The sequence below is a fragment of the Rhinatrema bivittatum genome, chromosome 1 (genome assembly GCF_901001135.1).
Source record: "Rhinatrema bivittatum chromosome 1, aRhiBiv1.1, whole genome shotgun sequence".
In the NCBI taxonomy this organism is placed as follows: Eukaryota; Metazoa; Chordata; class Amphibia; order Gymnophiona; family Rhinatrematidae; genus Rhinatrema; species Rhinatrema bivittatum.
The window spans coordinates 550,690,453-550,715,741 of record NC_042615.1 but is presented as its reverse complement, the minus strand read 5'-3'; the positions used below and the strand labels follow the sequence as shown (position 1 = coordinate 550,715,741).

General features: G+C 43.4%; 1 protein-coding gene across 1 annotated transcript in view; it reads left to right on the top strand.

Annotated features, from left to right (window-relative positions):
- The window catches only part of LOC115099137 (guanine nucleotide-binding protein G(q) subunit alpha), a 516,345-nt gene that overhangs the window by 379,655 nt on the left and 111,401 nt on the right, over positions 1–25,289 (top strand). Inside the window, exons 4-5 of the mRNA XM_029616504.1 lie at positions 7,585–7,713; positions 8,133–8,262. Of these exons, the coding sequence (XP_029472364.1) occupies positions 7,585–7,713; positions 8,133–8,262 (259 nt within the window). The remainder of the gene's footprint in view (positions 1–7,584; positions 7,714–8,132; positions 8,263–25,289) is intronic.

Sequence of the window (25,289 nt, the reverse complement as noted above, 5' to 3'; positions counted from 1 at the left end):
CTGAAACAGAGGGCTGTACTGTTTTTACAAGTTTGATTTTTTTATTTTGCTATATGTCAGACCAAGAAGAAAATCCATGAAAAAATACTGAATCGACCACTGGGGTCATTTTCTGCTGTCATTTACTATGTTAATATGATATAAATAAAAGATTTGTAGTACCATCAAAACTAATACGTATCTAGTTGATGGTAAATCAAATCTTCTAGTCTAACTATTCATTATTTAGCTTGAACTTTTTATTTATATTTATGCAAGGCAATAAACTAATTGTTACACATCTTAGGCAACAAATGGAGGAATCTCTTAAGTATTTGGCATTACATTTTTCCTATTTCTATTTTTTTATCTCCTTTTTCCTTCTAAACCCTACTGTACCCCACTCTGCCCCATATAAGCATACCTGGCTGGCACAGGGATACTTCTCTGGCCTCTGAGGCCTGGACAGACTTCTCCATCAAGATGCTTCCTTAGCACTGCGCTTCATAACCAGCTGGGGCCTCCATGGTACCGGCAGCTGGCTTCCCTCTCTCCCTGATACCAGGACGTCGCCACTGTGTGGCGTTCCTGACTCCAGCCAGCCCTCGATAGAAAAGAAGACTCAAACCAGAAGCTTGCACACAACTCTTTTACCTGAAAGCAGGGGTCGACCCTAAGGGCCCAACACACTCTCACGCACCCACTTCAAACCTTTGTTGTTTCAGATGTTATGTTTGCATATTTGCTTAATGATTATGCTAGAGAAATGACATGGAGTTGCATTCTGCAGCTGGTTGCCAGGCAGTGAAAACTCTCCCAGATGTAATCTGAGAGCTACAGTACAGCCAGCAGCCTGGCAAACTTGCAGTACTTTGGTGATGCACCTTGCGCCTGTAACCATAGCAACCCGTGGAGAATTACCTCAGCAGACACTCCAAACCATTTTACAAAAACAAATTATGGCTATAATTACCTTTCTGAACTTGCTCTGCGAAATAAAATGATTCAGGCCTATGTGATTTGTTTAAAAGTTTTTGCTGAGGATGGGTAATAATTTCCTTTTTGTCCTTTTTGTTGCCGTGGTGTATTTTTTTTAAATAAGTTTAAAATATTTCATGTGTAATTACACGAGTCTCAGGAAATGATGTGAACTCATTCAGTCTGAAATGCGGCTTTATCCTTATAGTCTTTTGATTTAAGCACATTAGGCCTGCTTTACAAGGTTCCCACAACGATGTCTTGTTAAATAAATGAAATCTTTGATTTCAGTTTATCTTTTCAGAGACTTCCAGGTTAAAAGTGTTACTTTTCTAAGTCAGACAAAAAATAATTTTCAGACTTACTGACAGAAAAAAAAGAATTGTTAATAGATTTTTTTTTTCCATTTTGATAAAATTGGACACTTACCAACTTGTCTGTCATGCATAGCGGCTAAAAGTGAAAACTGAGATTTCTGCCAGGGAACATTGGCTAGTTTGATTGACAGCTGTTGGATTTTCCATTCCGGGAAGTATGGACAAGGGCAGCCATAGTGAATGTCAGTTGTAAGCTTGTAAACTGTGGCTGGTGTTCCTGAGCTGCAGTCATGGCTGCGGCTGCTCCCATGCCACCTTGTGCCTCCCAACTGATCACACCCTGGCAGAAGTGTGCAGTGAACTGTGCAAACTAGAATTGGCAGCTCAGTTGCTTTGGCTCATACTCTGTTCTCGGGACAACCCTACCGTCGCCTCCCATTTTGGGAAGAGAGTACATGTCAGCTCCCAGTCCCAGGTTCAGCACAGCTGAGCCAGCAATTTTGTTTTAGAGTGCAGCATCCCATACATAGTTCTGCTAGTGCTCCGATCAGCTGGGTTGAGGGGCGTGAGGAGAAGAGTGGAAATGGTGGGTGAGGGGAGGGGAGGAAAGAGCATGGTGGTGGAGAGAAGTGGTATCACCTAATTCTAGTCATGAAGAATGCTGCCAAGTCAAAAGTACAGCAGAACCAAACTGTCCATCTGTCTTAGTGGCATGTTTTGGATTTATTGTCTGTTCTTTACCAAATTGCAGTATGTTCTAGCTCAGTTGTCTTTTCTTTACTGAATTGGAGTATTCATTCACATGCAATTTCACAGGAAATAGTGAACAAAAAATGAAAGCCCCAATTCCTGACACACACTTACATTTCAGTACAATTGATTCCTGTTTTGTTTTTTTAGATAAAAACAGAGATCCAAAATATCTAATGGCAAACATTTTTTTCAAGGTTATTTTTGTGCTTGTCTAGCTCAAAATGTATTTCAGGAAACTGTGAAACAGGAACATTATGGGTCCTTAAAGCTCGCAAAATAAAAATAATAGTTTAACAAAAGCAAAATTTTGAAAATAGTTTTTAAAAAAGGGAAATTTTTTTTATAGGTTTTTGATGAATGCACCAAAACTGGGAAATTCATAATTTTGGATGAACCATAAATCAGAACTCAGCACCCTGAGATATTTCCATCATCCTACAACTTGGAATATGGCTACCTCCTCTGCAAAAAAAAAGAAAAAGCTTGCCACATATTGCAGATTGTTAAACCTAATCATTTTGTTTCTGATCTGGGTTACTTCATTTTTGGAGGGCCAATCCCCTTTGCACCTACTCTGAAATGCTAGAATCTTAAATTAACATAAGAACATGGGTCAGACCAAGGGTCCATCAAGCCCAGCATCCTGTTTCCAACAGTGGCCAATCCAGGCCATAAGAACCTAAGGTGGTGATGGATTTCAGTCTTAGCCAGTCTATCATCCTGCCAACTTTCTTTCCCAGGCCCCTTTTGCACCAAGGTGAACGAGCACTGCACAGTTTGGACTGCAAGGGAGCCTTAGCCTTCTGTCTGGAGTGGACAGAAGTCCATAGACAGTCTATCCAGCTTTTTATTTATTTTTTTTATAACAATAGGTTGGGAGTTGCAGTTGCCAAACAGACACTATCCAGTTGGCTAGCAGAATGCATCTCCTTCTGTTATGCCCAGGTGGGACTGCATCTTGAGGTTCATATCAAAGCTCATTCTGTCAGAGCCATGGCAACGTCTGTGGCCCACTTGCGAGTGGTTCCCGTGGAGGGGATCTGCAAGGCTGCGACGTGGAGTTCTCTCCACACATTCACATTTCATTATTGCATGGATAGGGATGGCTGACGTGACGGTAGGTTTGGCCAGTCTCCTTCGGAATCTACTCTCCCTGCCTAGGGCCCATTGTTTGGGTTCAGGCTGTCTCCCTCTCTGTTACCAATAGCACTGCTGCTGTTGTACCCGTTGGCACCTGGTTGGTGTCTTTTGGTCCCCTTTTTTGTTGGGGAACAGCCTGTAGCTAGGGATTCAGCTGTGTGTGTGAGGACTACCATCCTGCTTGTAAAGGTGTTCTTCAAGAGCAGCTGGATGTTAGTCCTCAAGAAACCCGACCAGCACCCCGCGGAACTGGCTTTCTCCCTTCGTTATTTTCAGTTAAGAGACTGAAGAGAGACCCCGCGTGGATGCATGGTATAGGGATTATTGGGCATGCTCAGTATGCCAAGTCAGCGCTCTGGAAATGTTTTTTTCTGTGCTGGGCTACATTTGATGATATCACTCATGTGTGAGGGCTAACATCTGGCTGTCCTAGGAGAACACCTGGGACACGTAAGTAACTCTGAATTATTACCTTCCCAGCCAGGTAAACCCACCTATTCCCCTAGCTGTTAAGTGCTAGCCAGCAGAGTTCTCTGGTGGCACAACGTCTCCTGAGCTTCCATTGCTGGATCTGAACAAGTTTGCGCTGAAGAATAGTGACCTGGATTGGGTCTCTTCCTTCAACTTACCCGATAAAGGAGAAGGCATCTTTTTGAATACTTTGTTACCTTGCAAGTTGTAAATCAGGAAGCACATGTTTTGTCTCTTACATTTTCTCTTCTGCATTAAAAAGTATCAATTAAAAGCACAGCTAGTGCCTTGTCTTTTAGACCCTGACATTGTGCCACCCTGTTGTCAATTGTGATTCCCCCATTTTCATTTTTTGGGGATATCCCTTAGCTGTGGAGTCCCATATGTGTGACTAAGATGGACTTCTTGTCATCAAAGAAAGCGAAAATTCCGTCGTGCTTCTCCTGAAAACCCCTAGTGGCATCCTAGACTACATTAATAAATACTTTGTGCATATTAAGTTTTGGATGATTCTTATTTTAGAAAATGAAATACAGATTTTCGTCATTGAAACATTTTCCCTAATTCAAGTCATTTTAAGAAATGACTGTTATTATCAAGGTATATTCTAACCTTTTTGTATGCAAGGTGTAGAAGGGGCAGATAAGGAGGGCCAAGTTTGCCGAAAGGGTAAAAGTGATGTTTATAGTTGAGGAGAAGCCCTTAATTTTCCCGTTGGCTAACTCTGTTCAGACTTTTCTGTTTTAAATCATTTACAAGTGGCAACATCAAAACATTTTGGTCCTGCTCCCGATAGAGGATTTACCACCAGCTCTATACCCATAGCCCAAGCTAGATATCCCCTGTTACAGGCAGAAACATTCAGCAGAAGTCGGTTTTGACATTAACACTTCTTATTAATAGGTGTATGCTTTTAGAAATGAACCACAAATATTTTAGTATTTAGACTTTTTTATAGTTTTGTGTTGTTACCTGCTGGTCTCACAGCTGATTGGCTGAAGTCAATTGTTCCATTTGCTAAAAGTGCCAATTAAACTTGTTAAGGCATTTAAGCATGAATTTCCTTAGATATCTGATGCAATAAAAGTGCGTAGAAAGCGCCCGCTTTCTTAATGCGCCCCAGGCGCCGGGGCACCATGCAATATTTAAATTTGGGGGTCGTGTTAGCAAGGAGGCACTAGGATCGCTTGCGCACCCCTAGCGCCTCCTTGCTAACGTGACCCCGATCGGTTTTCCTAACTCTGCCATCTGCTGGTTAGGGAAACAGACGCTGATTTCACAGACGTCGATTTCCCTAACTCTGCCGTCTTTTAAGTACAGTTTCTTTAAGCATTTAAAACAAGTATAGAAAAGCATTTTTTCTGCTTTTCTGTACTTGTTTTAAATGAGCTCAGCTATTAACGCTTGCTCCAGGTAGCCGTTAATAACTGAGCGTTAAATGTGCGTCTGAGACGCACTTTTTTTTTTGCGCATCGGAGTGAATGCCTAATAGCTTCATTCACATGTATTTGCATGTGATGAGCGCTATTACATTCACTCCGTGTTGGACACGCATTGAATAGGCGCTAATCCCCTTATTGCATTAGGGGATTGCTTAGCTCCTATTCAACTCGCATCCGACTACCGGTTATACAGTAGGCTCGGCTGATTGCACTGTATTGCATCGGCCCCTTATATTGCAGGAGAGGTGAGGCAATGGACAACAAATAGAGAACAAAATTGAGCTCCTGTATTTTTATAGTCCTATAGTAAAAAAAAAAAAATTAGAAAAAAAGAGAGATCCTCTTCGTCTGAAGAACGTCATCGCTCTAACGCTGTTTCTTATTTCACAGCTACCTTAATGATACTGAGCGTATTTCAGCACCAGGTTATCTGCCTACCCAACAGGATGTGCTGCGAGTACAAGTGCTCACAACTGGCATCAATGAGTATCCATTTGATCTGGAGAATATTGTCTTCAGGTGCTGAGTGCGGCTGGTTGTATGTTTCCCAGTGAGTGCAACTTGTGTCTTCCTTGAGTTTCCTAGCCTGGCACTTAAAACAATAAATCGATTCCTCACTCCTTACTCACAAGATGTCTTAAAAATTATATATATATATATATATATATATTAATAGATAAGATTTGCAGGAATAAAAAATGTTTCTTTTTCATTTTGTTTTGCAAGGTTTTTCCCCCCATGAATTCTATTTTGTGGAATGTTTGATTCATTTCATTCATTTAAAAAATCAAAAATTAAACAAAATAAAACAAAAAAAATAAATTAAATGGAGCCTCCCACCCCACCACCCATCCTTCCCAGCCGGAAAAATGCCAGGGCCAGGATCCCCCTGGTCCCCATTTACCCAGTCCGATGAGGGTCCTCCAGCGAGGCCTAGGCTAAAGCCAAAGTCTCAGCCTTGCTTAGGCCAAGGCCATGATAGATCCCTGCAACCTCGGCCTAGGCCAGAGCCTGAACCTGGGCTTGATGCCGTAGCCCAGCCCATAGGCTACATCCTGACACCGGGACCTCTGGCCTGGAGGCCTGGTTTCTAACACCTGGGCCTTGGCCTAGAATCAGGCCCAGGCCTCGGAGCTCCAATGATTGCGTCCTCTTCTTCCTTCTTAAACTGACTCCATCCACTGTGGTTGTGACCTCAGTGGATGGCGTCAGTTTAACAAGAAAGAAGAGGACACAGTCATCTGAGTTCTGAGGCCTGGGCAATGCCGTACATCAAAATAGTGCCATCCGCTGGAGAGGATGCGCCTGCATTAATTAACTCCAGCACAACCCCAGCGGACAGCATCAGTTTTAAGAAGAAAGAGGAGGATGCAGTCATCAGAGCTTCGGGCCTGGGCCTGACCTTAGGCTGAGGCCCAGGCATCTGGCCTGGCCCCAGGCATCAAGACCCGGCCTCCAGGCTGTGCCACAACATTGGGCCTGAGCCCTGGCCTAGGCCGAGGTCCTGACGTCGGCCCTGGGTCTGGGTCAAGGCCCTGGGATTGGGACCCAGCCTCGAGGCCGGATTGCACGTTTGGCCTGGGCCTGGACCCAGGCCCAGGTGCTTCCTCAGATATGCGATGAATCAGGTAAGTGTTTAGAGGTCTCAGTTGACTTCCCGACATGAGCCCAAGCTTAGGCTGAGACCCTGTGTCTCATTCGGGCCTAGGCCGCAGCCCCTGCTTTGATCCTCGACCTATGCCCTAGGCAATGCCGCTGCTTCAGGCTTAGGCCAAGGTGCCGGTGTTGTGCTCTGTCATAGGCCGAGGCCACTGCTTTGGGCCTCAGGCTGTGCCCTAGGCAAGGCCCCGGCCTCTGGTGTAAGCCTAGGCTTGACTGGACGTTGTAAATGATTAACACAAATAAGGTTTGTTTCATTCAGGAGGGCCCTAAATTTGTTTCAGGGCCCCCCAAATGAAACAAATTGCCTTTATTTGTCACATTTTGCAAATTCATTTAAAACAAATACACAACCCTAATAGATTTGTATATAGTTATAGATAAATAGTTTATATATACATATATTGGCTCTTGTGGGGGAGAGAGAGTTTTTCCCTTTGCTGCAAATGATTTATTTAAAAAAAATATCCATATCCGGAATGCTTTTAAACATTTTTATAAATTCATATTGGAATTCACTTTTCAAAAGATGGTAAATCTCAAGGTTTTGAAATACTAGGAAAACATACCTTGGATTCCTGGGAAAAATGATTGGCACAATCTGGTGAAGTATAGAGCAGTTAAAATTGCAGTCCTAGATCCAGTAGGCCCTTTCTTGCTGCGTTCATGTCAGTGGTGGGGTTCTTACAGGGGGATGCCACGAGGTTCAGGCAGGAAAGAATGGTGCTTTCTCCTCCCTCTTACCTCTTTCTTGGACTCCTCCTGCCCTCTCCCTGCTCCTTCCTTCCCACTGTGGGATTATGGTGTCACTGTCTTTCATTTCTGTTGTTTCTCCCTGTCTGTAGCTATCTTAACGACTTGGACCGTATAGCAGATCCTGCCTATCTACCCTCCCAACAAGACGTGCTTAGAGTTCGAGTCCCAACAACGGGGATCATTGAGTACCCCTTCGACTTACAAAGCGTCATTTTCAGGTAGAAAACAAATTGACGTCATCCAATTCTATATATGTATATTATGTACTGCTAATATAAAAATGCACAATATGTAAATATTTTTGTTTTAGAGAAATGGGATCAATTTATTTTTAGGTTGATTTTTTTTTATCTAGCTTCATTGTTGTGAATTGTCATCAGCTTAAGTAGATCTTAAAAAATGAAAGGTTAAATATTGTATTTACAGGAATTTAACTAGCACGTTCATATTGAAATTTGAACTGATTAATTTCAGTAAATTTCTAGCCTGGATAAGCGTTCACCAGCAAGCATGCTGAAGTGTATAGTTTTTTCTCCTAAGGAAGAGATAGCAAGCTAGTCCTCACAAAATGTGAATAGAAAAATGTATCTGTGAAGCTCTGTAGTTGGAATTGATGTTGGTTTTGTTACCCTTGCAGAATGGTGGATGTAGGAGGCCAGCGATCAGAAAGAAGAAAATGGATACACTGCTTTGAGAATGTCACATCCATCATGTTTCTAGTAGCCCTTAGTGAATATGATCAAGTGCTTGTGGAATCGGACAATGAGGTAAGCACCCAGCTGAAAGTGGGTGAGCATTGTACTTCAGTGTTTGGCGCAGTGCCCAGTTGAAGTTACGTTGGGAGATGTTTTAACCCCTATCAACATAGGGAGATTTAAGAACAGTTATACATGTACAAACCTGCAGTCTAAAAGCAGTACAATATTAATGGTAGTAATCATAATATGTATTATTTATGAATTGATGTAGGCGGAGACAGCAGTGTGTACATTATATGCTTAAAAGGTTACTTTGCCAAAGAGCATATGGTCTATGAGCACAGAGGCATTTGGAGACCTAGGGAAAGCCCTATAATGAGTTTTTTTGGGGGGGGCAATCAGGTCCATGTCAGGGTTTCACAATCCCACGCTCTGACTCTGAGACCTCACTGGCAGATGAGATTCCGTCATAATATGGGATAGATTGATGTTTCTGGACCCACAAGGAGCCTGCCAGCAGAAGCACATCTAAGGACCATGGGAAAGAGAATACTATAAAAGTAGGTTGCCTGATCTTCAAAGCCTAGTTTCACCTTAGAATTTGATGCTGTAGTAATTTTATGTCAAAAGATAGTATGAAATAGTAGCAAAAGTTAAGAGAAAGTCGGCTGTAGAGAAGAGACATTCAGAGTTATCTTCTGAAACCCCATGATAAAGGGATTGGTGTAATCAGAAATTTTGCAAAGAGCTCATGTAGTTTTGACTTGTATTTTGGAGAAAATATCCCATATGGAAATTATTTTAATTTACATAAGTGAAAAATAACGGATAGACCAGGTTGATTTTCTGCTTTTGCATATGTGATGGATCTGTGAAAGTTAGTGATCGTGCTTTCTAACAAATCAGGAGCTAATATATTTAAGAGGATTTATTGTAGCAAATGTGACCTGCTACAACTAACAATGTACAAGAAATAGGGGGTAATTTTCAAAAGACTTTACACACTTATATGCAATTTTCAAAGCAAGCAAATGAGCTTTTGAAAATTGATATATGCTACTTTTATACGTACAAGTCCTTTTGAAAATTACTCCCTTATTTTGAGAGCCAAGACTCCCTTTTGATGTAACCCGAAGTTTTCATGATGGTGTTTGTTATAAGAAACATTATTGTAACTGATTTCCTAGAGTCTTTTCTGAACATGTTTTTCTAATGGGAATTATTTAGAACAAGAGTTAAAGAAACATGGTAGTTCAGCTTCTGTACACTTCCTCAGTCGTCAAGGTTTGGTAATGAGATCCTTTTGGCCAATAAGACAATTTAATTGTCTAAACTAAATGTTTGATGTTTTTGGACACATCACTTAGAGGCCAATCTGCTAAGCAGTATTAAAATTGTCCATTGACAGATTTTAATGGATGATTTTTCGCTGGTATTATCGCCCACAAAACTCAACAAACACCCAATGTATTAAAGGGTTTTGCGGGAGATAACACTGATGCATTAAAGTTGCCAGTAACACATCAGTTTTATACCCTGGAGGGACAGTAAACTATACCCTTCACCCCACAAGTGAGTAAACCACACAACATGGCCTTTCCACCCACCCAACCCCTTCCTTCATTCTCCATGAAGGCCCTCACTGGGTCTTCTGAGGTCAGTTAGTGACATTTTATATGACAGAGGCAACTGTTCAGGAAAGGAAACTGCTCTCTCCTGCCATTGTCATTTCTTGAACTCCCAACAGATGAGGTATTTTTATTATTTTTATTTAACTTCTTTTACTATACCGACACTCAAGACCAGGTCTTATCGTACCGGTTTACATTAGAACAAGGGGAAAAATCAATTAACGTATAAGTGGAAAAGAGAAGTTACATTAAAACAGGGAGAGTAAAAACATGGATGTCGGAAGATAGGACAGAATTAAGTAATTGAACAATAAGTTAACAAAATTACAAACTATAAATTAACATAAAACAATAAATTAATAATACAAAAAACATGGATTATAATCAGCGGAAATATACATGGAAATATATATATATGGAATATATACAGCTGGAATATACATGTTATGTCAGATGGGAGGAGTGGCGGGGGTGAGGGAAAAGGGTGGGTTGAGGTTGCGAGTGGAAAAGGGAAAAAGAGAAAAAAGTTTGGGAGTGCGGGGAGGGAGAAGGGTGGGTTGGAGGGTGAGAGAGAGTTGGTTAATATGGAATCCTTCAACGATAGGCTTGTGTGAACAGCCAGGTTTTAAGTTTTTTTCTGAAGGTTAAATGGCATTGTTCCTGGCGTAAGTCTTGAGGAAGCGAATTCCAATGTAGGGGACCTGCTGTTGAAAAAGCTCGCTTGTGGATGGAGTTGTGAACTGATGATTTGTTGGGAGGGGCCTTGAGCTTACTTTTGTAGGCAGTTCTTATTGGTCTTGAAGATGTAAGTAGTTCCAGAGGGAAGGTGAGTTGGAGAGAGGATTGTTGGTAGACCGATTTGTGGATGATAGTGAGAGCTTTGAACAGTATTCTATGTTGAATAGGAAGCCAATGTAAGATTTTTAGGATAGGTGTGATGTGGTCCTTGCGCCGTGTGTTTGTAAGGATCCTGGCTGCTGCGTTTTGCAGCATCTGTAGAGGTTTGGTCGAAGAGGCGGGGAGACCGAGTAGAAGAGCGTTGCAATAGTCAATCTTTGAAAACAGTATTGCTTGAAGCACAGAACGGAAATCCTGGAAGTGTAAGAGCGGTCTTAGATGCTTCAGGACCTGTAGCTTGAAGAAACATTCTTTAGTTGTAGCGTTAATGAATTTTTTGAAATTCATTCTGGAGTCAAGGGTGGCCCCAAGGTCTCTGACATGGCTTGCTAGTGGGGTTATTGTGTTATTAGTGAAGGGGTGGTTATCGCTAGGGGAGATAACCAGGAGTTCCGTTTTGGACGTATTTAGGACCAGGTTGAGATTCGTGAGAAGCTGGTTGATGGCATGTAGGCAGTCGTTCCAGAAATTTAGAGTTGAGGAGATGGGGTCCGAGATGGGGATTATGATTTGCACATCGTCTGCGTATATAAAATGGATGAGGTTGAGGCTATTGAGCAGCTGGCATAAAGGAAGTAGGTATATGTTAAACAGGGTAGGGGACAGAGAAGAGCCCTGTGGTACTCCTTGTTTTGATGGGACGGGGTGGGATTCTTTGTCGTTTATTTTAACTTTGTAGTGCCTGTTGTTCAGAAAGGATTTAAACCAGAGCAGTGCAGAGCCAGAGATGCCTATTTCCATTAGACGGCTGATGAGGATGTCGTGATTTACCGTGTCAAACGCCGCAGAAATATCGAGTAGGGCTAGGAGGTAAGATTGTCCCTTGTCAAGGCCCATCAGGATGGTGTCCGTTAAAGAAAGAAGGAGGGATTCTGTGTTTAGGCGTTTCCTGAAACCGAATTGAGAAGGGTATAAGATATTGTGGGAGTCCAAGTAGTCGGTGAGACGGAAGTTGACAAGTTTTTCCATTATTTTAGCTATAAAAGGTAGGTTTGCGATGGGGCGGAAATTTGCTGGGTTGGCTGGGTCCAGATTGGGTTTTTTTAGTAAGGGTTTCAGCGAAGCAATTTTTAAGGAGTCAGGGACAGATCCTTGATTGAGGGAACAATTTATGATGTCTGCCAGAGATCTGGCAATGGTGTTGGGAATGGTGAGGAGAAGTTTGGTTGGTATTTGGTCTAGAGGGTGAGATGAGGGTTTCATTTTCTTGATAATCGATTCTATTTCCAGGGATGATGTAGGTTCAAGAGATACTAGCGTCTGTTTAAGAATAGTAGAGGATGGATTTTGGCTAGGAGTTTGGCTGGGGGGTTGTAAGGCTATAGAAGATTTGTTGGATGTTGCCAGTGGGCCAAGTAGGTTTTTGACTTTGTTGTCAAAGAAAATCGCCAACTCTGTAGATTTGTTTTGGGCTTCTTCTTCTGAGAAGGTAGGGGAAGTGGGAGTGGTGAGGGCTGCCACATATGAGAAGAGCGTTTTCGGGTCGTATAGGAAACCGTGTATTTTTTTGGCATAAAAATCTCGTTTGGTGCGGGTGATCGATGTTCTGTAGAAGCTCATTGCTGTTTTGTAAGTAGCCAATGATGTGGGGGAGGGGTCTTTCCGCCAGCGTAGTTCCTTGTGTTGTAGGTCTTGTTTGAGTTTTCTTAATTCCGTAGAGAACCAGGGTTTTTTGTTCGAGCGTGCTGGGTTGATAATTTTTGAGGATAATGGGCAAATTGAGTTTGCTACTGCGTGTGTGATTGTTTGCCAGGAATTAATTGCGGTATCAGCATCTGTGAAGTCCAGTTTGGATAGGTCTTTGGCAAGGCTGTTGTTGAGTGCGTCCATTGAACAAGGTTTCCTGAATTGGATGGAGGATTTGGAAGCAGCAGGGGTCTGTTTTTGATTAATGGCTAGTTTTGTAACTATCAACGAGTGGTCTGACCAGGGGATGGGGGAGCAGGAAGGTGGGGAGATGGGCGAGATGGTTTCATTAGTGAATATAAGGTCAAGCGTGTGGCCTGCCTTGTGGGTGGGATTATTTATGATTTGATTGAATCCCATAGCCTGGAAGGAGGAAAGTAGGGCTTCGCAATTGGAAGATGGGGAGGGAGAATCAACATGGAAGATAGATGGGAAGGTAGATGGGAGGATCGTCCTTGGGGGAAGGAAAGAGGAAAGGAGACCAGAGGGTTTCTTTCAACTCAGGAAGATCTTGATGTAGAGTGGAGGCAAGCAAGACCCAGATGAGGGAGACCATGCAATCTGGGAGTAATCATGGTCTACATTGGGTCTCAGAGAAATGAGGTTAATTTTCTGTTAACATCATTTTAATATTAATGAGCTGCTTTGCATGCATTTGCATGTGACACAGGTCATTAATATGTTTATTGTTAATCCATGTTAACCCCATGTTAATATTAATGCAAAATAATGTGCAAGTGCATTAAGGCTAATGCAGTATTAATGTGTGTTAAACACTGTTAGTCTTGACACACTTTAGTGCATTGACCCCTTATTAAGCCCCTGATTCACTCTTACGGTAGTGGGGGAATGGGGCTGAATTGTTCTTTATCATGAGACACCTGTGCTGTTTCCACCTTGAGTCTAAAGTATAAACACAATGTAAGTGGTTGAAGAGCCAGATTTCACAAGGGGAGGTTTTTGAAAAGTAGTTTGTCCATAATTAAGCAACTGTTCTTTATTTTTTAAGTTGATGTTAATGTGATCTAAAATGGTTTTAACAAAAATACTAAAATTAAAGAATAAGACCAATGGAGGGCAGATGTAGAGCAAAGAAGCCACAATAGTGATATTTTGGGAAAATAAATAACACTTCTACTCTTTAAAGTAGAAAATAGGCATATTTCTACATCACAGAATGTTGAAATGTTTTCCCGTGTGAGATTTAAAGCAGCTACTCAGGCTGTGCCTTCAGCATATTTATGGGGAAAGGTGTGTGAAAGGTTGAAGATAGTAGATTTAGAGTAGATATATGCTTGATAATATAAGGCTGTGGTGCTTATAGTTTTAAGGGATCTTCTGGAGACATAAAAGATTATTAAAATGTCCTTTCTCACTTCCAGAAGTTTTATATATTTGTTTATTCTAAATATGTGAATTCATGTGTTGTCTGTGTGTGCACATCTTTGGAGCAGAGTGTTTTTCATTTCCTGGCTGGTCTTGAAAAGGTCTAGGGCTGGCATTCCTCTCCCTCTCTTTTGGCCCAAAGCCATCTGTATGGTCCCCTAAACTGCCTTGCTCATCCTTGTTGCTGTTTTGCAAACAGGGGGAGCTGATAGCCCTCAGTACTGAAGAGAGGATTTCGTTACAAAGTGGGAAAACTGACACATGCACTAGTGGTCATATTTCAAGATGATCCTTAAAAGCTTGTTTGGAAAATATTTTTGTACAAAATGTGGAGGAACATAGGAATCAACATATTTACGAAATGAAATTACAGCTTTAAGATTAATGTATGCTTTGCTCAGATTTGATCAGTTTCATTTGATTTTGTTTGTTTAGTTATGGGGAGGATGTTTTTCCGATGATTTCTATTCTATTTTGCATGTATAGTCTGCTTTTCCTTTTTAGAGCAGCTTATAAAATGATAATAGGTAGTAAAATAACATATCAATAAAAATATTACAAATCAATAAAAATTACAATTCAATAAGCAATAGAATACAATAATAATATTAGTTAAATAATCTTTACCAACCCCCCCCCCCCTCATAGTAAGGTACAATCAAAGAGCACCCGCACACACAACAGTAATCACTAAGTGTGCAGTTTTAAGTGAACCCTGCAGTAAAGGATAAAGTTACAATTATAGAATGAGTCCTGTACTCAAACTGCTATAGAAATTGACCTGGACATGTTTTACACTCTTCTAATAATTAATCTTGTTTAAAAACTGTTACCGAACCTTATGGCACCTATGTAAAATAAAAGATTATAATAGCATTACTTTTATGTGCCTTTATGTAAACCGTTGTGACGGTACCCACCTTAACGACGGTATAGAAAAGACTTAAATAAATAAATAAGAAAGGAACAGGAATATAAGAGCAATCCCACTTAATGCCATAAAGGGATTAAATGGTATATTACTCCCACATAAACCCCCTTGCTCCTAAAAGTGTGTATTTCACCCCTTTGGTGGCAGCCCTCCCCCCACCCATGGCAATCCTTCACCCGCAGTGGGAGCTGTACTTACTGTGGGCCTGAATGACATCAGTGGGACAGGGTGGGGTCTATAGGCAGCCGCCATTACAACAGCAAGTGGAGCAAGATTAAATACGCCCTCAAGCAGGTGGGGGAGCTCAGGCAGGTACTGTAGACTTCTCCCTCCAGCAGTTCTCACCGGTGCCCTGCAGTCAGGTAACTGAGCAGTCATCTAGGTAAAACTGCTGGTTGAAAATTGCTCTCTACACTTGGGCACTTTTACTGGAACTAGAAAGGGGCGGGAAGGAACCAGCAGACAGTGCTTCACTTGTTCAAACAAAACATTAACAAAAAGCTTCACAGGGATGTTCACAGGCATTACGAACAGCATGAAACCCAGAAGGCTGCTTGTCTGTGAACATCCCTGTGAAAAAAAAAAATAAATTCTGTGAAGCCCTTTGTCCCTGTTTTGTTTGGACAGGTGACGCTGAGATTTAAAAAATTGCCTCCCTTGAAGCAGCCTTTTCAGGTGATCATGGAAATGGGAACGTTTGTTTCTGGGCACTGTTTAGAATTTCATGCCAGTCTCCAGCCTAGGTTCGGTGACTTCACTTTTTTTCTCCTTTTTGGATTACAAGGCTTGTTTGATGCAATCCTTTTATTGTCTTTTATGAAGCTTTTTCATTATTTTTTATTACTTTATATGGACTTTAATGTTTTGGGGTGTTTTTGTCTTTGACTATATGTTGATTATTTAATTAGCTTTGGGTTTCAACTATGTTATTAGCTAAACATTATATTAAATAAAATCTAATAGATTTTGATTATTTTATATATAAAAGTACTGTTGACTTCAATTGAACTCCATAACTATATATACTGCATATTTGTACAGTATATTTGTCTGTTTCCTGATTGTAATTTGTAGGCCATAAATATGTAGAATGTACATGTTAGCAGTGGATAAAATATGAGGATTAAATCAAAGTCCCCAAGTCCTGAAGGGACAAATGCTGTAACCACCTTCTGGGAGGGTCAAAGTGAATGTATTTCCCTTTGCCATCATATATTTTGTATAGCATGCAAAAACATTCAGTGGTTATTTTGTTGTACTTATTTTAGTATCATATCATCCATTAACGGCTATTAATCAAGTTTACTTAGGGAATAGCCACTGCTATTAATTGCATCGGTAGCATGGGATCTTCTTAGTGTTTGGGTAATTGCCAGGTTCTTGTGGCCTGGTTTTGGCCTCTGTTGGAAACAGGATGCTGGGCTTGCTGGACCCTTGGTCTGACCCAGCATGGCAACTTCTTATGTTCTTATACATTCTACATTAGCTGAAATCTTCAGAATGATTTTGTATTTTCCTCAAAAAGCAGCCATGAACTCAAACTTATTAGAAGCGTGGCATTTGCTCTGTATCGCTGTATTTAGAACCGGGGTGGGCAAACTATTTTAAACAGGGACACATTACTGACTCTCATCTATGCCAGGGGCCCAGCGGGGGAGGGGAGGGTCCTTCTTGGAGCCAAGATTGCAAAACAGTCTTGAGAGTGTTAGGCACTGACTTAGCCATTCAAGCCCTACAATGCAAGATATGCATTAACAATACAAGACTGTGAGTGGCAAAATGCTTTCAGCAGCCACTGTCACTGTAGAGCCAGCTGAAGGTCAAAGGTGAGGTGAGAGAAGTCCCTCTTCCAGTCATCAGAACAGAACATCAAGGAAATTGCTCCCAAGCTAGTGATTGGGTGTTAAGAAGCTGGATTACATCTCCAGCCCACAAACACTGTAATCTACCTGCCCAAGCGTCCATCATCATCGACAAAGGCCCAAACATCACTAACTATGATGACACTTAACACATGCAACTCTGGGCCTTCATTGATAATGTTAGGCATTCAGGAAGGCAGGTTGTCAGGCTGGTAGAAAGGTACCAATGGGGACTGGTTTTGGCCTGTGAGTTGTAGGTTGCCTACCCCTATTTAGAAACATAGAAATATGACAGTAGAAAATGACCATACTGCCTATTTTATGTGTGCATCCACAGCAGCCTCACAGCTCTACAATCCCATGTCCCGTGCTTTCTTTAAATCAGGTACTGTCTTTGTCTCTGTCATCTCTATTGGGAGGCTATTCCTTGCACCCACCACCCTTCTGTAAAGAAATATTTCCTTAGATTACTCCTGAGTCTACTTTCTTTTGCGTTGATCCCATGACTGCCTTTCCATAGAAAAAGTCTCAACACCTATGCACAGAAACATTGGAAGTATTTAAATGTCTCTATCATATCTCTCCTATCCCACCTTTCCTCTAACATATATGTGTTTAGATCTTTAAACCTATCCTCATATACTCTATAATGAAGACCACTGACCATTTTAATAGCCACTCTCTGCACTGACTCTATCTGATGTATATCCTTCGGTGCAGTCTCCAGAATTGTACACAGTATTCTAAATGAGGTCTTACCATTCCTCTCCATATGCAACCAAGCATCTTTCTGGCTTTTGCTATCTCCTTATCTACCAGTTTGGCCACCTTAAGATCATCAGATATGATCACCCCCAGATCATTCTGAAGAGACACTTGGGTAGTACTTTGAAGATTTTCACCCCTATGATGTTCTGCTCCCTTGGAGTTTTGCAGCTCAAATACATGACTCTGAATTTTTTAGCATTAAATCTTAGCTGCCAGACTCTAGATCAGGGGTCGGGAACCTATGGCTCACGAGCCAGATATGGCTCTTTTGATGGCTGCATCTGGCTTGCAGACAAATCTTTAATAAAAAAGTAAAAATCTAACAAAAACCCCCACCCTCCTGACGCCCCCCCAAGACCTCCAAAATTAATTTACTACAACCCCCCACCCTCCTGACCCCCCCCCCCCAAGACCTGCCAAAAGTCCCTGGTGGGCCAGCGGGGGTCCAGGAGCGGTCCGGGAGCGATCTCCTGGACTTGGGCTGTCGGCTGCCAGTAGTCAAAATGGCGCCGACGGCCCTTTGCCCTCACTATGTCACTGGGGTCGACCAATGGCGGCGGTAGCCCCTGTGACATAGTAAGGGCAAAGGGCCATCGGCTGCCAGTAATCAAAATGGCGTTGATGGCCCTTTGCCCTTACTATGTCACAGGGGCTACCGCCGCCATTGGTCCGGACCGCTCTTGGACCCCCGCTCGACCACCAGGGACTTTTGGCAGGTCTTGGGGGGGGTCAGGAGGGTGGGGGGTTGTAGTTAGTATGGCTCTCACGGAATTACATTTTAAAATATGTGGCGTTCATGGCTCTCTAAGCCAAAAAGGTTCCCGACCCCTGCTCTAGATCCTGCCTCATGTTTTTCACACCATCATGGATGTCTATTCTATTGCAGATTTTGGTATCATCTGCTAAAAGGCAAACCTTTCCTAATAGTCTTTCCACAATTTTGCTTACAAAATTGTAGAAAAGAACCGGTCCAAGCAAGATATTCTGTTTCCACTATGCATTTCCTATGCACAGCTTCAACACACAGCTTAATTTGGTCTTTACTTGCAGACAGAGAATGCTGCTTCTTCAACTTCAAACTTTATTACGGGCAAAACAAATTACAGAGACTTACTGTGCATGAACTAAAGACAACAGTAGCCAGCATAGTCTGGGCCACTGAAATAAGGACAGATAACATGAGAATAATTTTGCAGGGTTGGCCAGGTTAGTTTGCTGATGCATACAGGCCTGACCAGTGCTGAATGAAACCATGAGAAAGAAAGCTGTTACGATTCTGCTTGTGGGAACAAGCCCACAAGCAGCCTCTTACCTTCCTCACCAGCCCTGGTGCTGTTCCTTCGCTGCCTGGAGGCCGCTGACTCTTCCACTGCTGTCGATGCTGACCAGGCCTCTTATGCGGCCTGGGAGCCGCCGCCGACCAGGCCTCCCTAGCGGCCTGGAACCGCCGCAGACGTCCTCTCTTCTCCGTGGCTGGAGCCGCCGATGCCATTGCCACTGCCGTGGCCTGGAACCACCACGGCGCTCTCCCTTGCGGCTAGGGGGCCACCGACGCTGCCTCTTTGCGGCCTGAAGCCACCGCCATCATCTTGCCTTTGCAGCAGGAGCCGCCGACGTCCTTTCTTCTTTCCGTGGCCAGGAGGCCACAGATGCCATTCTCATGCGGCCCAGAGGCTGCTGACATCTTGCGCTCCCAGCGTGACATGGAGCCGCCTCCTCTGGCCTCTTTTTGCGGCCGGGAGGCTGCCTGGAGCTCCTCTTCATAGCCCGGAGGCTGCCACCGGTGTCTCTTCAGTCCAGAGCAATCTTCAGCCTCTCTTTAGTGGCAGGAGCTGCCTCCGTTGCTTCGGGCCTGCTTCTCCTGCTTACAGCATGGCTGCTGTCCCTGGTCCTGCCTCCTTAGGTGCGGGGCTGCACCTCTTCTAAAGATTTAAAGGGCCAGTCCTCCTGGCTCTCAAGATATCACTGAAGCGTTTCCTCTTCAGCCCTACAAAAGGGCTCAGCCTTCAGTTCCTCTTCGCCTTTGCAAGGAGTTGGTCATAAAGTCGGACCTCTCCTGGATCTTCAGTTCCAGCTCTTCATTCCAGAAGTGCTCCGTGATCCTTCTTTACTTCTTCAAGGCACTCTGTTCTTCGTTGGTCCTCCTTGTCTTCGTCCATGGTTCTTGAACCTCCATCATCTTCATTTCATGTTCTGGTCTCTCGTAGGATCCCGTCCTCTTGTCTTCAGATGTCTCCAGATGTGTCTTGACGTCTCCCTATCTCCGGATGTCCTGACATCCCCTTGTCTTCGGATGTCCAGATGTTCAAGTCTCCTGATGTCTCCGTCCGTCATGTTCCAGTCATCACTGTGGTCCTCCTCTCTAGAAGTCCACTGATGTCCAGTTGCCATAGATGTCCTGATGTCCCGAGGTACCGGTATTCATTCATATCCGATGTCCGACATTCCAACCCTGATGTTCCAAGTCTCGCTTCTGATGTCCTTTGTCAGGTTCCAACCTTGAAGTACAGTCAGTCCTTAAGTTCCGGGTTCAGCTCACTCGCCCTGGACCTAGTCTTCAGCTGACCTTCCTGGGAGTTAATCCGTTTCTATCCGGTGTCTGTGTTTGGTGGCTGGAGCCCCCTTCCGGCAGAATCTGTCTTCGAGCACTGCCCGGATTCCTCCTGGTTCCTAAGCCTCTGTCTTCGTCCGAGTATCCCGAGTCCTTATCCTCGCCTGAGTCTTTCCAAATCCTCATCGGAGTATCCAGAATCCTCGCCTGACTATTTATTTATCGAGTTTTATATACCGTCGTTCGGTTTTGCCATCACAACAGTTTACAAAGTTTCGATGTTTAACAGAGTTTCCTAAAGGTTCCTGTGATTAACATAGATATTGTAGGTTTTATAAACGTAGTTCGGATGTCAAACTATTTAGTTTCGGTTATGTGTTATATTACGTGCTTGCATTGGTTCTACATGTTTGCATAGGGTCAGTAGGAGGGAAGTGATGTTTTAGAGTCATTGGGTGATTTGGTAGGCTTTGGTAAACATCCAGGTTTTTAGTTCTTTTTTGAAGGTTTTTAAATTTTGCTGTGTTCTAAGTTCGATTGGGAGGGTGTTCCAGAGTTTGGGGCTTCCTAGGGATATGGCTTTCTTCCGAGTTGAGGTAAGTTGTTTGGAATGAGCAGGTGGAATCTTTAATAGACCTTTATTAGCTGAGCGGAGGTTTCTGTTTGGAGAGTGCAGTTTTATGGAAGAATCCACTTCTGATCTCTGCCTACGTCTGAGTGTCTTGCATCTGAGTTCCAAGCTACGACACATTCTCGTCTCGTCTGAGTTCCCAAATACCAAGCGTCCTCGCCTCGTCTGAGTCCCAACCTCCACGTGTCCTCATTTCATCTGAGCCTCCGAGCTTCCTCGCCACCTTCAAGCCGTCAGCCTAGTCTAAGGCCGAGGTCTCGTCTTGTTCCAAGCTCCAGTACCATCACCTGTCCTCTGTCCGTCCTGCCACATCTGCCGCTACCCAGTGGCAGGTCAGAAAGGGCTATCGAGTGGCCGGAAGGCTACCCCAGAGACCAGCATTGCGTTGCTGGGTCTCTACCCGTGCGTACAGGTTTGGCGGAGGTTAGGGGGGTGGTCAGTCTGTTCCTCCCATGCTTGGACACGTCTTGCCTGCCGCAGTGCTTCCACGGAGCTCCTCTCTGCAGTCGCGTCATGGTCCTTGGGCACACATCTCCCCGGAATCCAGATCCCAACAAAAACTCCTAGGCAAGCCCTGCTTTGTGTCAGAAGTTAACCCTTTAGAGCTAGCTGCACTGAATTCAGCAGAAGCTATGAATGTACATGCTACCCACCAGTTGGCAGTATAACAGAAACAAAGAAACTATGCAGAATAAACACATGAACACAGCATTGTCAACAAAGGACAAAGCTGCTGTGGAAGCAGAGCACTGTGATAGCAGGACAACAGTGAATAAACAGAAAAATACCTGTGAACACAAGAAACGAACCCTGCTGTTCATCACTGCTAATGTCCCTCTCCTTGGAGTGAACTCCCATTTACCACTGCCAACTGTCACTTCCCACTCAACCCGTTCCTAACTCAGTCAGTCACGTCAGGGTCCACAACAAGGGTGCTTGGTTTATAAGTCACCTATATGGAACCGTGTCAAAGGCCTTTCTGAAATCCAGCCAAGCGCTCTCCCCTCATCCAACTCTCTGGTCACCCAGTCAAAGAAATTGATCAGATTTGTCTGACAAGATCTACTTGTGGTAAAAACATGGATGCTAGTCAATTTGAATTCCAGAAACTGCACTATGCTTTGTTTTAACATCTATTCAATTAATTTACTCAGCACAAGGGTCAAGCTAACCAGCGTGTATTTCCCAGCCTCTTCCTTACTTCCACTCTTGTGAAGAAGAGCCATATTCACCTGTCTCCGGTTCTCCAGAACTGCTTCCAACTCTAAAGAAGCGTGGAAAAGGTCAGTAAGCAGAGCTGTCAGAACCTCTCTATGTTCTTTTTTTATACTATCAGGTGCATCCTTTCCAGTCCTCTCTGTGCCCATTTATCTTGGTCCTTCTTCTGGCCCTTCCTCCGAGAACACCAGACAGAAATATTTGTAAAGTAATTCTGTTTCTCCTTGCTAGTCTCTATATATTCCTCCCCTACACCTCTGAGTCTCACTTCCTCCTATCACTAAAATTTCTAAAAAAGATCTTGTCCCACTCTTTTACTGCAACAGCTACTTTTTCTTTCATTTGCACCTTTGCTGTTCTGACTGCTTTCCCAGCTTCTCTTTGCCTGTATTCCTCTTTCTGCGATCTTATAGTTTTTCCCCTTACTTTTTCAACTCTTTCTTTAGAAAACCATAGCAGCTTTTTTCCTCTTATCTTTACTTTCCTAACAAAAATTTAGTTGCCTTTACAATATCTTCTTTTAGTTTTGTCCACTGCTCTTCTACTTCCCCTAGATTTTCCCATACAGCTAACAATTCCCTGAGGTACTCCCCCATTTTAAAAAAGTTAGTTTTCCTGAAGTGTAGGACCTTCTCCTTTGCTCTGACATTGAAACACATCATCCAGTGATCTCTGGATCCCAGATGATCATCCATTATGGCATCAGAAATACTCCCGCCATTTGACAAGTACAGGTCTGGTATCAGTCTCTGTCATGAAAATCCAGGATCGCCCTGCTTCTAGAAGACATCACAGCTGGAATGTCCCAGTCAACATCCAGCAGATTGAAATCAGCTGTAGGAATTCTGTTTTCATAGCAATTTTGGGAATATTCTCCAGAAAATCTCTAACCATTTCTTCTGCCTGTGATGGAGATCTGTATATTAAACCAATAAAAATGTTCTAGTCCCTGGTTCCAGGGTGTAGAGTATAATAAGTTGTTGTATACAGCATAGAGATTTCTATATTAGGCGGTGCCACAGTATATCTAATTGAATAACTTAATTAATCCATAATGCCTCTTCCTTACCTTGCAAACCTTGAAATTCTGTTGCTTTAATAATTTTTGTTATATATAGGGCCACTCCTCACTTTCTTCTACACTGTCCTTCCTGGACAGATTGTGGTCCAGTATAAACATATCCCAGAGAAACATAGGTCCTTTTCTGCCATCATTTTCTAACGGTCCATCCAGTCTGCCCAGCAAGCTTATGGTAGCATCTGCCACGCCTTACAGGTCACCCCCATACTTAGTTTCTCAAACCGTCAAAGTCAGAGCCCTTGTTGTTTGCTGTCTGAGTCCAATTCCCTGTTACCTCTTGCCATTGAAGCAGAGAACAATGCTGGAATTGCATCAAAAGTATCAGGCTTATTGGTTAGAGGAAGTAAAAGCCGCATCAGCAAGTTATGCCCATGTTTGTTTTCCCCCATGCTTATTTGTTTTCCCAGACTGTAAAATTCAATGTCTTTGTTGGTTGCTGTCTGAGTCTAATTCCCCATTTCCTCTTTTCTTCCTGCCGTTAAAACAGAAAGCAATAATGCAGTTGCATCCGAGAGCAGTAATGGAGTTTATCAACAGTATGAAGGCTTATTGGTTAAGGGTAGAAACTGCCAAATCAACAAGTTATCCCATGCACTTTTTTCTTTTTCCATCCTCTAACCTTTAGGGATCCACAGTGTTTATCCCATGCCCCTTTGAAATCTTTCACTGTTTTTGTCTTCACCACCTCCTCCAGAAGGGCATTCCAGGCATCCACCACACTTTTTGTCATCCTTCTCTGGACCGCCTCCATCCTGCCTCTGTCCCTTTTGAGATACAGTCTCCAGAACTGAACACAATATTCCAGGTGAGGCCTCACCAATGATCTGTATAAGAGGATTATCACTTCAGTTTTCTTACTGGTTATTCCTCTCTCTATGCAGCCCAGCATTCTTCTGGCTTTAGCTATTGCCTTGTCACATTGCTTAACCGCCTTCAGATCGCTAAACACCATCACGCCAAGGTCCCTCTTCTGGTCCGTGCACATTAGCCGTTCACCCCCAATCACATACAGCTCTTTTGGATTACCACACCCAAGATGCATGACTCTGCACTTCTTGGCATTGAATCCCAGCTGCCATATTGTTAGGATCTCCGGGCGGAGTTAGCAATCTGATGTAAATCTCCGGGCAGAGTTAGCAATCTTTTAGAATCTCCAGGCGGAGTTAGCAATCTGATGTAAATCTCCAGGCGGAGTTAGCAATCTGTTAGGAAAGCTCTGTATTAGAGTTGGAGTTAGCAATCTGTAATAAATCTGCTGTTAGACTGCAGAGTAGCAATCTGTTCTTATTGGCTCCTAAAGAAGGAGAAGTCAGCAATCTGATATAGTTGTGGGCGGATCCCTGGGCAGATGACCACGCCCCCAGGAGGATATCCCGAGAGGGACCACCGGCTAGGCTTGAGTATGGAGACAGACACACATTAGTTATTTTATTAAACAGGTTTTTGAAACCACCAGAGGTGGCAGTAGTGAGCTGATATGCCCGGCAGGGCTGTAGACCCTCAGGTACTGGAACAGCGATCAAGGATGGCTGAGCTGTTGAGAAACTGTAGAAAGTGAGTAGGCAGAGTTCATGAACAGAACTAGATGACAAAACTCACATAAAGTGTCAAGGAAGCTCAGGAGCTGGAAAGGTTTAGGACCTCGAGGAGCGAGTACCTGGTTCCAGGGAAAGCTCTGAGAGAGCGCTGGTAACTCACAATTGTTTGTAGCAGCGATAGCTTCCAAGCAGTAGAGAATCTTCGGAGTGTCCAGGAACATGGGCCCTCGAGGAGCGAGTACCGGTTCCTATCTGTAATCTGAAAGTAAAGAAAAAGAGCGAGGCCCCCGAGGAGCGGGTACCTCTGGTAAGTCCGAGGAGGCAGAGTAGCTTTGGAGGTGTAGCCGAAGCAATCCCCTTCCTTGCTAACTCAGTTAGATAGTGAAATTAGAGACCTTTAAATATTGGAAGCGGATGACATCATCTCAGGGGGACGCCCCTGAGGTTTGCGCTTTTGCTGGTACTTCAATCAGAGAGCGCGCTCCCTAGGTCTTCAGGCAACATGGCGGATCTGCAAAGTCTAGCCGGTCCGGGGACGCCGGAGGAAAATGGCATGGAGACGCCGCGGCAGCCAGCCATCCATCAGACCCGGAGGGAGTTGCCACAGAGGTAAAGAGGGCGGGGTGAGGACGTTGAGCAGCGACGGTCGCAACACATATCTTCCACCACTGTTCAAGCTTGCTTAAATTACATCTCGTTCTCTCTACTCCTTCCGGCGTGTCCATTCTGTTGCAGATCTTAGTATCATCTGCAAATAGACAAACTTTACCTTCTATCCCTTACACAATGTCGCTCACAAAGATATTGAATAGGACTGGTCCCAACACCAATCCTTGTAGCACTCCACTTAACACCACTCTCTTCAGAGTAGGTTCCATTTACTATCACACACTGTCTTCTGTCTGTCAACCAGTTT